This window comes from Sceloporus occidentalis, unplaced genomic scaffold (assembly GCF_023333645.1).
Source record: "Sceloporus occidentalis isolate IW3139 unplaced genomic scaffold, rSceOcc1.0.p SCAF_47, whole genome shotgun sequence".
NCBI classification, from domain to species: domain Eukaryota; kingdom Metazoa; phylum Chordata; class Lepidosauria; order Squamata; family Phrynosomatidae; genus Sceloporus; species Sceloporus occidentalis.
The window spans coordinates 4006231-4024114 of record NW_028317027.1 but is presented as its reverse complement, the minus strand read 5'-3'; the positions used below and the strand labels follow the sequence as shown (position 1 = coordinate 4024114).

General features: G+C 37.5%; 1 protein-coding gene across 1 annotated transcript in view; it reads left to right on the top strand.

Annotated features, from left to right (window-relative positions):
* Positions 1-13804, top strand: part of LOC149289238 (sodium/hydrogen exchanger 2-like) — a 29297-nt gene extending 15493 nt beyond the window's left edge. The window contains exons 3-12 of the mRNA XM_089490892.1: positions 5156-5406; positions 7103-7320; positions 7796-7998; positions 8877-8966; positions 9681-9751; positions 10572-10727; positions 11138-11234; positions 11418-11552; positions 11947-12037; positions 13437-13804. Coding sequence (XP_089347018.1) covers positions 5156-5406; positions 7103-7320; positions 7796-7998; positions 8877-8966; positions 9681-9751; positions 10572-10727; positions 11138-11234; positions 11418-11552; positions 11947-12037; positions 13437-13804 — 1680 coding nt within the window. The remainder of the gene's footprint in view (positions 1-5155; positions 5407-7102; positions 7321-7795; positions 7999-8876; positions 8967-9680; positions 9752-10571; positions 10728-11137; positions 11235-11417; positions 11553-11946; positions 12038-13436) is intronic.
* Positions 13805-17884: the final 4080 nt, after the last annotated feature.

The following is a 17884-nucleotide window of genomic DNA, read 5'->3' as shown; positions in this document are numbered from 1 at the left end:
AGACATTGAATACTGCCATAGAGTGTGACAGCCACATAGCCAAATCCCCCTGCCAAATCCAGTAAAAATATTCTTCTCAGTTTCCTTAGAGCTAGGCACAGCTTGAACCAGTCTCACCTGTTCCTCATAGAAACTCACACACTCCGATCAAACTGATAAAGTTTCACTTGGCTGTCATTCTCTCATCTAGTATTTCCTGTAAGGAAAAAAGAAACAATAAGTAACAGTTGTGAAGTAAAAGAGTAGTCCCTAACATTTCAATATATTAATATAATAAAATTTAAAGGCCATGGATTTACAAGAGAGTCACACATACAAAAATGTGTCTATAACACACGTAACACATTGCTCAGTCAGTGTTACTTTGTGTTAACAAACGTTAGCCAGCCGAATCTTTGCATTCGGGCAGGTTTTGGTCCCATAAAGGCAGTGTTGAAGCCAACTGTAGTAGCTTACAGAAAACTACCGTGTTTGCCCGCATTTTGCTTATAAGAGCAAATGCTTTGAGAAATACCCCTCGTCTTATATTTGAGGTTGTCTTATAATCAGACCTCAAATAGAGGTATGACTACAAGAGTAAGATCCAGATCCCTCACAGCGCTGCAGTGGACCTGGATCCTCCTCTCTCGCAGCCGGTGAACGTTTGCGCTATGAGCGCAGACAACCTCCGCTGCTTTTTTTCTTATAGGGTAGTCTTTTTATTTGCATCTTTCACTTAGACATTTTGCTTTGTTCGCCTGTGCACAAAGCGTGGTCCATAAGGACATGATTTGGCTAGTTTGGCTTGGCCTGCACAGAGCCATGACCTTTACTCCACTGATTGCAAGCCAGACCTTCTCATCCAGTATCAGTACTTGACCTGACAACTGCTCTTTTCACTGAATGGGCACAAATTTCCACACAGACTTGTGGATGAAAATGAAAATGGATATGCAATAAGCTCATATAGATTTGATGGTCAAGTGTCAACTTACTTTTGGTCATATATTGTATGATGTAGCACCTTAGCATGTAATGTTGTCTTCTTTTATCCAGCTACTAATCAGTTCACGATCCCTAATTTAAGAAATAAATATAAAACGCATATCCAAAAAAAGCCCTTCTTCTGAAACCTCTGTTTCTAAGACAAAATAGAACTGTAAAGTAAAATATTCGCTATTTAGTGGTACTACTTGGGCAGTATTCTTAAATAGGCAAATGCAAAAGAACCATCTGTCCTTTTTAATTGCTATTCTACAATCTAAAACATCATTGTAGCTATACTTAGTTACGTCTGTACAATCCACACTGTTCGTTTCTTGTTGAAATGTCCTTAAGCGTTGGAGTTGAAACAATCAGGCTGGAATTTTCCATAGAGACAAAAGACCAGAATGTCACTAGGTGGAATATACAATGAGAAAAATGGTACAAGATGGTTTTGTTCTATACATATGACTGTGGTTTCTGCATTTTGGTTAGACGTTTGTCTTGCTTATTGGTATTGAGTTAAATCTATTAAATTTAAAACGTCTACAGCTCCAAACATGCTTTTTCTGCGGTAGCTTCTGAAGACACTGAAGCTCCAATGCTGCATCTCTGCAATAAAGCTAAAAGCTGCCAAACATTGGGAGGAAAGCAGTCCTACTGGAATCAATGGGAGGGCCAAATGTGCATACATGCAGGGGTCTCATTAGACCAACGGAACAAATAGCTGGGGGGTTAGAAATCAGAACAAATATATAGAGAGGATTCTGATGAACCCTCTATCGATTTGCATGGGAAATTTTTTTAAATATGGAGTGTAACCTTACTGATCATTTTCATGTCCTGGAGTTTTTTTTCCTCCCCCATTCTCCTTACCCACAATTACAAAAGCTGCCTATCAACAACCTGCAAGTTAACACAATCAACAATGATCTGCATGCAATTCAACAATAGTGGAGAGATGACTTAATGGGGAGGATATACATACTAGCTGGGTTTTTAATATGTATAGGTTGGCTATTTTAATTTGTAAAGATCTTTACATAGGTTGATTTAGGACATAGAACCGTAAAATTTAGGATCTGGGGAAACAGGTGATAATTGCCTACTACTGAACGGGATACAATGTTGAATTTTCTGCACCAGTAAGGGTTGCTGACTTTTTGCATTAAGACAGGGTATACCTGCTTTGTCATTGAGTGGCACACGTCATTTGTTAGCTGTGTTTATGTGTACATTTACAAATGAATGAATGCTTTTGTCAGTTACGAAAGCATTACAGGCACAACCGAAACTGCTGTCAAGGTACTGGGAAAGACTGGAAAAACTGCATTCATGAAGTGAAAGGTATAATTTCTATTCAGAGTATCTTCTATTACAAACATATGACCCTGGCACACAACAATATAAAATAAGTTGTGTTTAAAAGGCTATAGGCTCTGTTATAGTATTCACTTTTGCATTGCATCAATTTTACAAATATCAAGCATGATTTTTTACTGCCTCTTGTATCCCATTTCTCTGAGGTGCTTGTCAGTAGTTGTGAGCTGTTGCGTGTGGTTAGCTTCCCCAAAAAACTTTTCTCACACACGCACATTTTACTTAATGTTGGTTTTTATCATGAGGAATCAGATCTCTCTCCTTTTTGTAAGAAGATCTCTGAGCTCATTTTAGGACATATACAGTGGGGCAAAAAAGTATTTAGTCAGCCACCAATTGTGCAAGTTCTCCCACTTAAAAAGATGAGAGAGGCCTGTAATTTTCACCATAGGTACACTTCAACTATGAGAGACAGAATGGGGGGAAAGAATACAGGAAATCACATTGTAGGATTTCTAATGAATTCATTGGTAAATTCCTCGGTAAAATAAGTATTTGGTCACCTACAAACAAGCAAGATATCTGGCTCTCACAGACCTGTAACATCTTCTTTAAGAGTCTCCTCTGTCCTCCACTTGTTACCTGTATTAATGGCACCTGTTTGAACTTATCAGTATAAAAGACACCTGTCCACAACCTCAAACAGTCACACTCCAAACCCCACTATGGCCAAGACCAAAGAGCTGTCGAAGGACACCAGAAACAAAATTGTAGACCTGCACCAGGCTGGGAAGACTGAATCTGCAATAGGCAAGCAGCTTGGTGTGAAGAAATCAACTGTGGGAGCAATTATTCGAAAATGGAAGACATACAGGACCACTGATAATCTCCCTCGATCTGGGGCTCCACGCAAGATCTCACCCCGTGGTGTCAAAATGATCACAAGAACGGTGAGCAAAAATCCCAGAACCACACGGGGGGACCTAGTGAATGACCTGCACAGAGCTGGGACCAAAGTAACAAAGGCTACCATCAGTAACACACTACGCCGCCAGGGACTCAAATCATGCAGTGCCAGACGTGTCCCCCTGCTTAAGCCAGTACATGTCCGGGCCCCTCTGAAGTTTGCTAGAGAGGCTTGGGCGAATGTCATATGGTCAGATGAAACCAAGGTAGAACTTTTTGGTAGAAACTCAACTCGTCATGTTTGGAGGAGAAAGAATGCTGAGTTGCATCCAAAGAACACCATATCTACTGTGAAGCATGGGGGTGGAAACATCATGCTTTGGGGCTGTCTTTCTGCAAAGGGACCAGGACGACTGATCCGTGTAAAGGAAAGAATGAATGGGGCCATGTATGGTGAGATTTTGAGTAAAAACCTCCTTCCATCAGCAAGGGCATTGAAGAGGAAACGTGGCTGGGTCTTTCAGCATGACAATGATCCCAAACACACTGCCCGGGCAACGAAGGAGTGGCTTCGTGAGAAGCATTTCAAGGTCCTGGAGTGGCCTAGCCAGTCTCCAGATCTCAACCCCATAGAAAACCTTTGGAGGGAGTTGAAAGTCCGTGTTGCCCAGAGACAGCCCCAAAACATCACTGCTCTAGAGGAGATCTGCATGGAGGAATGGTCCAAAATACCAGCAACAGTGTGTGAAAACCTTGCGAAGACTTACAGAAAACGTTTGACCTCTGTCATTGCCAACAAAGGGTATATAACAAAGTATTGATATGAACTTTTGTTATTGACCAAATACTTATTTTCCACCATAATTTGCAAATAAATTCTTTAAAAATCAGACAATGTGATATATGGACTTTGTTGTCTCATTCTGTCTCTCATAGTTGAAGTGTACCTATGGGGAAAATTAAAGGCCTCTCTCATCTTTGTAAGTGGGAGAACTTGCACAATTGGTGGCTGACTAAATACTTTTTTGCCCCACAGTATACTGTGTGTTTTCACTTAAGCCCCACTATATAACTAGGGAGTCATGATAATAAAGAACTACCGTAATTAATATTTAAAGTTTATCCATCACATATTTTATAATTATGAACACTTAATTTTACTGTATACAGCTGTATTTTATTTAAAAAAACCAAAAAACACCCTTTATGTATAAAATAGGGAAATGTATTTTAACCTTTTTCTAAACTTTGGTATGATTACCCAATAATCATGTTGGTGATGGGTGAGGAGAAGAGGGAGAACTTAAGGACAATTAGGTCATAAGATAATGACAGCCCTGCCACTCTGAGACACAGACCACAGTCACCTTGGGGTTAAATGAATATCCCAAAACAATTATACTAATTGACAAACAAAAAACCACAAACTACGTGAAGTTTTAATTAATGAATTTAGTTATTCTAAAATCTTTTATGGCAACCATTCCCTTTTAATTTGGCCTTATATTGTATAATTATTTTACACACGTCTGTTTGCTGCCATTTTAGGGCAATAACTCCACCCCCAACTTGACAGGACAGCAATTCCACCTCACTTTGTGTCTGCGGATAAATGAGACTAAATAATGAAGCTCAATGACGAGTACCTAAATACAGTAGCTATGTGTTTAGTAATCAAACAGTGCAACACAAATGTTAGAATTCTTATTAGCAATGATGGCCTTTAAAGTTTTCAATCCTGTTACCACTACAACCTTTCCAAGTTAAGGTAACTACGGGCAGGTTTTGCTAGCAAATTTCCGAACATTTGAAACGGAAGAATAGTAAACTTCTTCTTCTATGAATTGACCATGGTCAGTGCAACACAATGGACATAAAGGATTGCAGCAAAAACTGCAATTAATCATATAAATATTTTTGTATAGTTAGTCACGCAATAGTTATGTGCTTGCTTCTCTCTTTGCAGGTTCTCTATAACTTGTTCAAAACTTTCTGCAAAATGAAAACTATCGAAACGATTGATGTCTTGTCTGGAATCGCAAATTTTTTTCTGGTTGGAGTAGGAGGAATTATAATTGGACTAGTTTTTGGATTTGTAGCAGCGTTCACCACCCGCTTTACCCGCAACATCCGTGTTATTGAGCCTCTTTTTGTATTTCTGTACAGTTACTTGTCATACTTGACAGCTGAAATGTTTCATCTCTCAGGTATCATGGCGTAAGTATTCAATTTAACATACGCTAGAGATTCATGAAAAAATCAAAACCTTATTATATAGTTTAAGACCTGCAGATTCCGTTGAGCTATATTATTTAAGGCAAAATGCAAAATTAACAAAGTCAGGAATAACCGTATCATGTACTGGTACAGGTGGAAAAAGAGCTCTGCACTTGTGAGCTTACATTCTTGTATCTGAGGTTCTTCAAAGGACGGGTTGCAACCCAGTACTGGAGATACCCACGACTGGGTCTAAGAAGGTAGAGTTGGGCCATAGACGTATACTTTTTATTGTCCATACATCGGAGGACATCCATGATGTAAAAAATATATCATATTGATAGTGCTCACCACTGCTGCACATAAGCAGCTCCGATGTATTTCTTCTGCACATACTCAGCTTACATGAGCATGCACATGGGATGTCAGGCTCCCATCATGCTGGAATGGGACTAGGGGGTCATGGGGACAAGTTTGCTCCTGTCCCCTTTAGGTATGAAGATGGCTCTAAGAAGACAACTTATGACAGTCTGCAGCGCGAACTCATGTAATGTAGAGAGTGCCCCTTTGATCTAGGACTGTTTCCGTTACTCCACTGCTTATTAGTTCCAAAGTAAAAACATATAGTGGAACATGTCTAAACATCATTTATTTTTTTGCCACTTTAGGAAATAATAGAAAAGAACAAAACAGATATACATGAATGTAATCAACTGGACAGTTTCAGTAGCATGCAATAAAAACCAACTTGAGAGTCATGACATCTTTTTTATTGGTTTGTTTTACAGATAAGATTGTGATTACGCCACATTCAGTTATGCAAGTTATGTTTATAGCCACCTGTTAGTACCAATAATGTATATATAACAACTTACTGCTCATAAAGGGTCAGTGAAAATACTTAAATGAAGGGAAATACAGATTTAACCATAACATTAAGATTAATAATAACATGAACAAATGTAAGAAGAGAAGAGACCCCTACTAATTTAAAATCTATTAGGAGGTTGAGGAAGATTGAGACATAAGGTAGGGGACTGCTTGGGTAAAGGTGATTTGATTGTAATGAAAGTCACATGCAAAAGACAGTGGCCTAGAGAGCTTGATGGTGATGGAAACGGATGGTTCCTGCTAATGCCAAAGGGAGATGGTGCTGCTGACTAGGTGTTACATGCAGTTTCTTCCAGCTGAATTCCAGTATAACTCCATCTGTTCACTTTTAATTAGTTCATTTTGGATTATTCCTATTATTTGTTGAGTTATACTACGCCAGCACATACCACAGTGCTGGATGAGTGAATTACATTGCTGTACCAATCAACAAGGATGATACAGTGAATTGAAACAGCTCATCCCAATGTATTGACTGTTTATTCTGAAGAGCCAAACTCAGCAACTTTTTCCTGTAAGAAGGGTTGAGTTGGCCCTTAATAATAAAGGATTTGCCCCTAGCATATTTACATTGAAATCCCAGATGTAATGCAGATGATTCAACAAAGTAAGTCTGCAAATCCTGGCAGTTTAGGGTTCCACTGACATTGAGTCAGTATCAAAATCTTCAAAATAACATTACATGACTAATATTTTGAATTTCGTTTCCAGAAATAGTTGTGAAATATGTATTTCCCATTTTTTCAGTCTTTAAAGAAGCCAGTGCTGTGTGAACTGACGGACTTTTTTTTGTTTTTTTTTACAGCATAGCTACATGTGCCATGTCTATGAATAAATATGTAGAAGAGAATGTCTCCCAGAAATCATATACTACAATCAAATATTTTATGAAGATGCTTAGTAGTGTTAGTGAGACCTTGATCTTTATTTTCATGGGTGTTTCTACAGTTGGGAGAAACCATGAGTGGAACTGGGCTTTTGTTTGTTTCACGCTGTTTTTCTGCCTGGTTTGGCGAGCAATGGGTACGTTGAAATCACATGATAAATTCTTACCAAACTGTTATACATTAACTAGCATATATGCCTGTCACAAAAATTATGGACACTATTTTCCTCTGTCCCTTTCTTCTCTTTGTTCCCCACTTTCTTCTCTTCTTCTCATAGCAAAAATGACGGTTCTGCTTTATCTTCATATGTTATATGTTTATATGTTATATGTTTTATTACTCCCAGACATGGCACAATCTATGAGCTTTTTGAACGTAGTGGCATATAAATATTTTTTGAGACAGACAGCTATTGAAAACTGTGGCCAATCTATATGTGCATCTACGCATAAAAAGTATGCTGCTTTCATTTAGGTAAAGCAATCACAAGGTTTCTTGAAAAAATCCTGATAAATTGTCAGCTAGTCATCGTGAAATCATATGTGGTAGGATTAAATTGCTAAATGTTGACAAGATTCCCATCTGAAATAAAATGGTTCATTCTCTTCCAGGTGTATTTATCTTGACCCACATAATCAACTGGTTTCGTACAATAACTTTGACATTCAAAGATCAGTTCATAATTGCCTACGGAGGACTTCGAGGAGCAATCTGCTTCTCACTCGTATTTCTGCTTCCCGATTCAGTTTTCCCTAGGAAAAAACTCTTTATCACTTCAGTTATTGTGGTTATCTTCTTCACAGTTTTTATTCAAGTGAGTAAAACACCCTTATTCCCTAGGGCTCATTAAGTTTTAAGATGGGCCCCAAATGGCGTAGTATTTGGGGCCCAGGTGATTGGGGGCTTCTCAGATGGAACCCATTTGCTGCTGCCACTATCTCCCCCGTTAATCTTTTCTCTCTATTTCTCCCCTGTCTCTCTCATTTTCTCTCCTATATATTTCTCTTTATGTCTTCATTTTTTTACTATGTCTCCCCATCTCTGACCTTTCTTAATTCCTATAATGGGAGAGCGAGGTTTGTTCCTACAGACCTCTGTATAAGTGCTCCATCCCGGTACACATGACTTCAGTGCTGAGCGTCAGCATATGACATCGTATCCCAGTACTCAGCATCAACAGCCTGAGAGGGACCAGTGAAGCAGAGGTCTGTATGACCCCTTTATTCTGGTACAATTTCAAAAATTAACCGGTCACTCAGCTACTTGGGCGCAAGCCACAACAGAAGACTTGGCATGCCTGTTGTGGCATGCATGCCATAGGGTCACCGTCACTGCCTTAAACCATTTGTTGTTTTATTCTGTGTAATAGAATTAACGCTTAATAAAATATGATATATATTTGATATGTAAAAAAAAGAAGTACACAGATGCAGGGCATTGAGATATGACATCATATGGTAAAATCTAGAACACAATGTAAAATGGAGAACACAAGAGATCACAAAAAAAATAGCCCAGAACCACAACAATGTTCATTCTGAAACCCTGTTGCAGTAATATTAGCTATTCAACAGTGATCATAATATAACAAAAGTAACATACTGTATACTTTTACATTTCCATTTAAACTAGATGAATTCTATCATCAAAGATTGGGAAATAATTATTGTTTCTGTTTTTTTATTTTCTTAGGGAATAACTATTCGTCCACTGGTGGAATTTTTAAACGTGAAAAAAGCAAACAAGAAGCAGCAGATTATAAGTGAAGAAATTCATAACAGGGTATTAAAAGCATTGTTATTTTGCTCTAATCTGTTAGTAAAGGAATTATTTTGTTGGCGGTAAAGGGGAACCCCATTTAAAAAGTAATTATTGGATTGTAGTCTTAAAACTTTTTAGTTAAGTCTCACTCTGTGCATTTGGGAGATTTTTTAGTTTTGTTCCAAATTCCTAGGTTTCAGTTGAATTGTATTTGTGCCATTGTGTCCTAATCCCTTTGCTTCTGGCAAGGGACATGGTCTAAATACACTTTGCTGTCTCCCTACTATGGGGGGACCACATTGAATTTTTTTTTAATTCACTGGTGCAGATTTTCATTTGTGAGTGTTTTTTAGCGATTCACACATTAAATTATAAACATTATCATGTATTCACTCATTTGTACACTTTCTCTCTCAAGGACTATGCAGTACTTGTTTTCGCCCAACAATATTATTTTCTGGTTAAATGGCTTCCATTTCTATGCCAATAAATTATTTTCAGTCTCAGCTGACTTCTCAACTGCAAATATTTAGCTCCCTTCATTGTATCTCCCCCCTGTACCTCTAACTGTATACAGGATTTTTTATATAGACTACACAGTATATAGGGAATTTACTTCCCTCTCCAGAGAGCACCATATATTACTGACTAGGCATGACATCAGCTCATGAGCATAATAAGATACAGTACTAAATGATCTAATAATCTAAAGCTAACCTCTAATTCAAATTGCAGTTTTTGGACCATGTAAAGGCTGGGATTGAAGATGTCTGCGGGCATTGGGGACACAACTACTGCAGAGACAAGTAAGTCAGTGGGGTATTACTAAGGCCGCAACTCCAACTATCAGGCAAATTCTAAATTCAGGAAAAGTTAATTATTACAGTAAAATGATGTTGGATATTTGCATAGAATCAAATGTCCCTGACACTCCCATGAAAGAAGAATGCATATTACAGTGCTCTGTGATTACTTTATTATGTATTCCCTCAAAAAAACATTCTGATGCCCTTCTCTTCTGTGAGCCAACATTTCTTGCATCAAGAAGCCAATCAAGAGATTACTCCCATTGATATCAATAATGTAAATAGAACTCTGCCCGCAGCATTCGCCAAGGCAGCACTGGAGATGACTGGCAATAAGTATATCATGCGCAGGGAGATGTGTTCCGCAGAATCCCCCCATGCATTTGCAAAGACAGCATCACGAAAAAAAAATGTAAAAGGACCATGCAGCAAATGCGTTGTAGTGCATGTGATAGCTGGAGTGTTTTTTAAGAGCTGATAAGCATATGTAGCATAATATACAAATAGCCATAGTATGTAATATTTTGTGAATGCTTTATAAAACAATAGTTGAAACTTGTATTTGCCTTTAGCATATATCTGCAGGTTTTAATGTAGATTTACAATAGATTTTTTTGTAAAATAAATACAATTTCATTAAAGAGCTGTTTTCCATTTATCAGAGCACTAAAGAAAATGAAAGCAGGAAAAGCTATATACATAGGGGGCTAGGTGGATTCTACTAATTGTTTTGGTGATGAGACCACTTTTCAAAGTGCACCAGAATCACTTCTTCAAATGTACAAGTCTTTCAATCATATGTTAATTGTGTCCTACACAGATTTAAAAAGTTTGACAAGTATCTGCGAAAACTTTTGATTCGGGATAATGAGCCAACATCGAGTATAGTGTCACTATATAAAAAGCTGGAGATAAAACAAGCTATTGAGATGGCAGAGACAGGCATGAGCAGAGATCCATCATTATCATCACTGGTGTAAGTACCATCTTTAAGTGACACAAACTGCAAATTCAGTGACTTAAAAGAGTCTATTACATGACTTTGTGACATGATAATGGCTATATTTTTTATTTGTTAAGCAATTTCAGTGTATTACAAAGTTTATGTTGTATAATCAGCCAAGATTTAGTAAATACTGACCAACCCCTTTAAAATTCCATTTAACTGGTCAGTATGGTGTAAGATTTATGAGCATTATATATTTATATTTATTTCTAAATTATTCTAACAACAAGAAAAGCTATTGGAGGAAGGTTTTACATTAAAAACCCCTCATGAATTACAGCGTACAGCACTTGCCATTCAACAATAATGATATCCTAAATGCTGTTGCTAATGTGGTTATATATACTCCACAGTAATTGTCTTATGTTCTTTTTTGTCAGAACCTTTGAAAAACAGAAGGTGAAACGCCTTTCCCATACTGAGGTGAACGAAATGCGAGATATGTTAACAAAGAACCTATACCAAATACGCCAACGGGTAAGTGTATATGCCTCGATTACATATCCATTCATTCCATTTCAGATCATTTATTAGTGATAATGGTAAACAAAAAAAATGGCTTATTGATCATCAGCAGCATCATCAGCAGTATTCACAATGAAAAGGCGTAAAAAATGCATCTTTCTTACCTTGGATGTATTTTTTTTTGTTTGGATCCAGACACTTTCCTATAACAGGCACAACCTTGCAGCAGGGACTAATGAAAAACAAGCCAAAGAAATACTTATTCGCCGTCGACACAGTATGAGGGAGAGTCTGAAGAAACATAACAGCCTTTTGTCAAGGACCAGGCCAGTACGTTATTACATTTGACTGATACATGCTATTTGAAGTACCTTTTATGGACGCCATGATCATGGAATTCCATGAGTCAGGTTACTGTTGCCCCAACCTAGAAAAATTTACCAACCTCCTATAAAATACTCTTGTATTTCTTTAGTTAGTGTATTTCTTGTGATCTTGTGTATACAAGTAGGAACCACCATCATAACTGTCTTGTCTTGGGATCTGCCCATTTCTCCCTATTGAGTTATTTCTTTCTCGCTAGTTAAGTTGCTGAACCTTTTAAAGGACGGAAGGGGCTTAGCAATGAAGTATCAACGGCCCACTTTTCTCACAGATCTTAGTTTCTTAGTTTATAGAGTAATAGGAATAAACATTGCTACCATTTGTAACCTTTTCCTTTCAGGCGACAACTCACCATGCGCGATACTTGTCACTTCCTGGTCATACCAAGCTTTATGACGCACCAATTGAAAGAAAGACAACGTCTTTTACAGGTCGGTCACAAACAGACTTGTAGATGTTAATGGAAAAAAAGTTTTCTTTATCCTGAGAGTTGTATTTTAATTACATGAGTTTGCAAGTGCTCTGTTTAGGTTACTGGTAAGCAGATACTTTGTTAATGATGAGTTAAGTGTGCCTGCTGTTTTACTATGGATCCTTGGCAACACTTTATCTTGTCTAATGACTATAATGTAAACATGGATCAGTAAATTCTCCAGTTTGATTGTATACCTACTAATGATGTCACGGAGTTAATTACAAATCTTTTCGATCTAAATTTGAGATGGTCAAATTATCTATGCAGTAGTATGAAGTTACTCTAACATCTTTTAACTAAGAATAATAAACAGAATAGTCAAAGTGACGATAACATTTTCGCAGTGTAATAATGGTGCTACAATCACTTAAAACATGTTAAAAACCGAAAACAGTGAGAACACTAAAATGTGCACTATTCATAAAAAATTATGAGAAAATATAAAAAGTTGTGATTGTACTTATTCCTACTCAACTTCTATAGTGTGAAAATCCACACAAAATATTCAATATTAAACAAAACAAAATTATATGGTAAAATGAAATATAAACAATATTACCATATTAATATTACCTGGCTACCTAACCATTGGACCTTGTGTTATTCCTATCCCCGTTTGTCCTATCAGTCTCTAAAAGTGCCACCTCGTTTGTGTACTATTATCCCTTTTACAACTACAAAAGTCTTAAAGATTTTAAGTTATGTTTTCATTTTCTATTTCTGTTCTTGTAGTTTAAAATTGCATCTTTTTGGATATACACATATACAGTAAGATTTTTTTAGATTTCATTGTACCACATTATTTGGTTTTGTTGAATATTATTTTGCGTGGCTTTTCACACTAAAGTACTTTAATTGTAATAAGTACAATTACACTTTTTATATCTTATGATATTAATTTATTTATTAAAAACAGGGCACATGTTACAGTTCTCTTTGCTATCCATCTTTTAACTAAGGCCAGGAAAAGGAGCATGTTTTAAGGTGCTGTTTTTGAAATATTGCAGGTTGCAGATACTAATCTATGCTCTATTTGTGTGTATAAAGTATGTTATAGTATAGCTACTATAGCTAGTATAGCTACTAAAGCTACTGCTTTAAAACCATAATATAACTGGTGTTTTCTTTACATTCTCTTCTGAAACATCATAGAAACGGTATTATGCGTGAGATTTTATAGTAATAAATCTTCGCTCTGCATTTTTATTGGAAACATTAAAAGGATCATTGGGCAACCATAGTAACTACCTGTCCCCTGTAGACTCCTGTTTTTTTTTTTAGCACTATTCATTTTGAATACATAAAAACATAAATGCAAATATGTACAACCTGTTCTCTTTGTTTATATTTTACAGTTGGAGACACAGATTCTGACCAGGGTGACTCTGCCCTAGAACTAAACTTTCATCCCAGAGCAGCAACAATCCTACAAGAAGAAAGAAAAAAGCGGAAGCCCTACACCAGTTTTGAGTGGAGAAATGAGAGAGAAATGCATGATAATGACAAAGAAACACATGCATTAAACAAAACTCAAATGCCTACCGGATTTCGAGAACCTCTTTTGCCCAAGGCAAGGTTTGAAACTTTAAGGGAGGACAAGGGACCAGACATGGAAAACACAGCACCATTGCCACCGCCTCGAACCAGACGAGCTTCTGAAGCGGAGAATCAGAAAAGAAAATACAAAAATACTAAACCACACCCAAGGCCACCCAAATATTAACAATTGTGTTTTCTTCCATAGAAGATTATTAAGTAGCATATATTTATTATTAGGAAATTGAAAAGAATAAATATTAAATATGACAATATATTGGATAAATGTCGGTTTGATTCTTGATGAATTTGTTTTACAAATACTCTATCTGCCAACACATTTTCAACAGAGGAAAATATTGTGGGGTTTGCTCACTAAAGGGATAGTTGCCAGGAGAGTTGTGGTTTCAATTCCCTCATCCAATGGCTGAGCTGGCCCTGCATAAAGCATAAGTGAAAGGGTGGGGACATCTCACTGATTTAACTATACATTATCCAGGACCAGCTAAGCTATCTTCTTAATAGTACACAATTCTCCTTCACACTCGCTTGCCAACTCTTCCTTTAGTGAGTAGACCCATTAGACTCACCAAAAGAAGATACTGTAACAATAAAGACACATATATTTGTATTAAATACCTAGAACTTTAGTCATAAGCAACATCCTTGCCGATAAATAAATTGCCCCACCAGCCTGTGTCTCAGAAGGAGAAATTGAAATAAAGGGTACCTGTAGGGTAACTAGAATAGCAGGAGGAAGATCTGAAGCAGGCCAAATTACATTCTCTGTTATGTTTCCCCCATCAGAGATGGCATTGATTATTTTAATCCTTCTGTCCCCTCTTAGTGATTTTCTCAGTTTAAGTCAACTTGATGATAAGCTATACCTTTATACTGTTTTTAAAGCATAAGCATGATCATAGGCTATGCTTGTGGGTTGTGGTGGATAAAGATGTCATCTTGTCTTAGTTCTGTGTGCACTTGCTGTTGGTGACATTGTCACTGGTACCCTTTGGAGTAATCTAAGGAGAGAGATCCTAAATTATATAAAATCACATTATTAATAACACAGTTATGCAAGAAGTATGTACTACCTAATACAACCCCCTTTTTAATATATGTGCTTGGATGTACTTGTATATACTATTTTGGCATAATTTGTGTGACCAATTGGGAGCAGTAAAGCAGTAAAGGGAGGTCTGAAGTGACAGACCTCACGCTCTCTAATGTTGAGCCGACTAGAGGGAGCTTGCGCTCTTCCAGCTAGTCTGCAGGCTGCAGCTGCTGATCGGGTGGCTGTGTGCCCCCCCCCCCCGCAGCTGCACCTGAGGTGAGAACGGATCTCGCCTCACCCTTCCTCTGCCCCTGCAAAGCAGGACAGAGGAAGGGATAGGCGGGACAGTGGGACAGAGACCTGAAATCGGGACTGTCCTGCGTAAATCAGGACAGTTGGGGTGCATGTTATATATATATATATATATATATATATATACACACACTGTATATACTGTATATATATGTGGTGTACCTATAGAGCGATCTGATTCTAGTAAAGCAGTCCAGTTTACAGAATACTGTCACTATGCACCTGTATCGTTCTGTATTTGAGGTCAACAAGGCAGTATGTTTTATTTTTATATTAAAAAAATTGTGGTTTTTCATGAACTGTTCCACCTTGAATTCTTGTGGGTAGGCAGTTGCATATTTATTTATTGTTATCGTTATTAGGAACATTTTAATATGAATATATACACTCACTGGCCACTTTATTAGTTACACCTTGCTAGTACCGGGTTGGACCCGCTTTTGCCTTCAGAGCTGCCTTCATTCTTCGTGGCATACTTTCTACAAGGTGCTGGAAACATTCCTCAGAAATTGTGGTCCATATGAACATGATGACATCACGCAGTTGCTGCAGATTTGTCCGCTTCACATCCATGCTCGGTTTGAAGTTCAGCAAATTGTCTTGACCACGTCTACATGCTTAAATGCATTGAGTTGCTGCCATGTGATTGGCTGATTAGAGATTTGTGAACAGGTGTACTTAATAAAGTGGCCAGTGAGTGTGTATCTGGCCTGTGTCTACATTAACTAACATCTACCAAAGGAATTATATAGACATATTGCTGCAAAAGTTGAAATAGTGTATAATATGAATGGGAGTAATATATTTTATATTTCAGGGTGAAGAATGCAGATTATTTACAGAGAACTGACATTACCATTTCCTGTGTGCAAATCAAATGTATATTGGATTGCATTAGTCTATGTGGTGATTGACCAATAGCTAAATTAATACATATTTCATAAATACATTCATTTTATATTAAGATGTCTACTTCTAGGTATTTGCATACAGATGATTCCAGCAAATAAAAGAGACAGTTGTAATATAGTAAAGAGAAGCAGATTATGTAACAGGTTTCCATTGTGTGTTATTCACTTTTATGAGCACTCTTTTTGTATTTTTATGACACTTTAACAAAAATTAAATTGGCCGCCACTACGCCCATGGATCTCTGTAGCAGAAGAGCTTTCATTAAATTCGGTGAGGTTCCGTAGAACCCGTGCAGAAAGTATACTTAATTCTCATTTTCTAAAGAATGCATGCCTTGATTTACATGTAGTACAATGCATTGAAGACGGTGGAAAATTGACTTAATTATGTATTTTACAGGAAAATAGGGTTGAAATGGCCCTTCAAATGTATCTATACAAAAAGACTATTGACAAGTGCCACAACACAAGTGTAGTAGACATCAATAAAAAGTACGAGGTAGATAACCTGCTTGGTAAATTAGCCATAGGTAACAATTGTTTCAGTGTTTGTAGTGTTAAAAGGTGTGTTGGAAATACCAGATCAGCACAGAATGACAAATGAAGAATGATAAAAATATGTAAGCCCATCAAGGCATATAGCGTACAATGTTTGCATTCTGACCACAATTAATGATGTGTTTTGAAGCATTATTATTTCTGCCTCTCTCTCTCTCTATCTTTTTTCTTGTTTCCTTTATTTTGATCCCTTATTAGCTTTCCTCCTATTTCACTTCATCTCTCTACTTTATCTCATCTCTTCTTTTATTCAAGATCAATCTGCTTTCTCAAAATTGTTCCCCTTTTTTCCTGATACTTTTGTTTCACATGATCTCCCCTTTTCTCCACTTCTCGCTCTCTCTCCCCTATATCTTTCTCTTCATCTATCCCTTTTTATATCTCCCTATCACTTACCTTTCTCTTTTCTGAAGTCCTTCTTCTTGCAGGCCTTCATCATGGCACACCCAACCTCACCGCAGGTCATATTCCAGCGCTCTGAAGTGAAGTTGGGCGCATCATGATCACTCACTGGCAGCATCCCGAGGGAGCAATGAAATCCAAGGTGAGTAAGAGCTCAGGAATGAGTTTTGGAGCACTGCCGGTTAGAGGGAGATCAATGATGCCCCCAACAGGCCCTTTTCCTCCAGCAGCGGGCAACCAGCCTGCGGCAGAGGAGGCGCCCCTCCAAACTATCTGCGTTCTAGGCCTGCGCCTACCTAGCCTATAGGTAGCGACGTCTCTGCCTCCACCCCTCTGTGGGTCCTAAAGGGGTAAATGAATGGAAGGTCTCCCCTTTTGAGTGCCTGTATTCAGCTACTGCCCTGCATGTGCCACAGATGCCTTGTTTATATGCAGGCTTTTGTACTTTAATCCGAGGGCCTTACTCCAAAATGATCCACAAAACACAGGATCAGGCGTCGTACACCTCACGAGAGGTGAGTAGATACAGCACAGAGTTTTTAAACTTGTGGTGGAGCTGCTCAAACCCAAAGATCAGGCGTGCCTTGGAAGAACATTTAACAAGTTTTGAATTAAAATATTATGACTTTGTATAAATATAAATTACCTTTACCTTGGTTTTATTGTTGTGCTTCTTTCATTTATATAGCATTTTCTTGCATACTCATTAAACTTTTAACATATAATTAGGAGATGCAGAATATGAATTATTGTTAGTATACTCTACAATGGATATGCTATAACATTAACATACAATTTGATACTAGAGAGCTATTATCTGGTAACATTTCTAGGGTATGGAACATTGACGTGTAAAAAAATATCATTACTGATGCCACGTGCTATGTATCATCCAGGAAAAATGCCAGACATAGAATATACAGAATGCTATAGAACTGGTTTTACACTTTAAAACAACAGAATCCTCCCTTAATTAGCATTATATGTTGCACTTCAAAGAACAAGATTTCCAACAGGCCAGTGAGTTCCT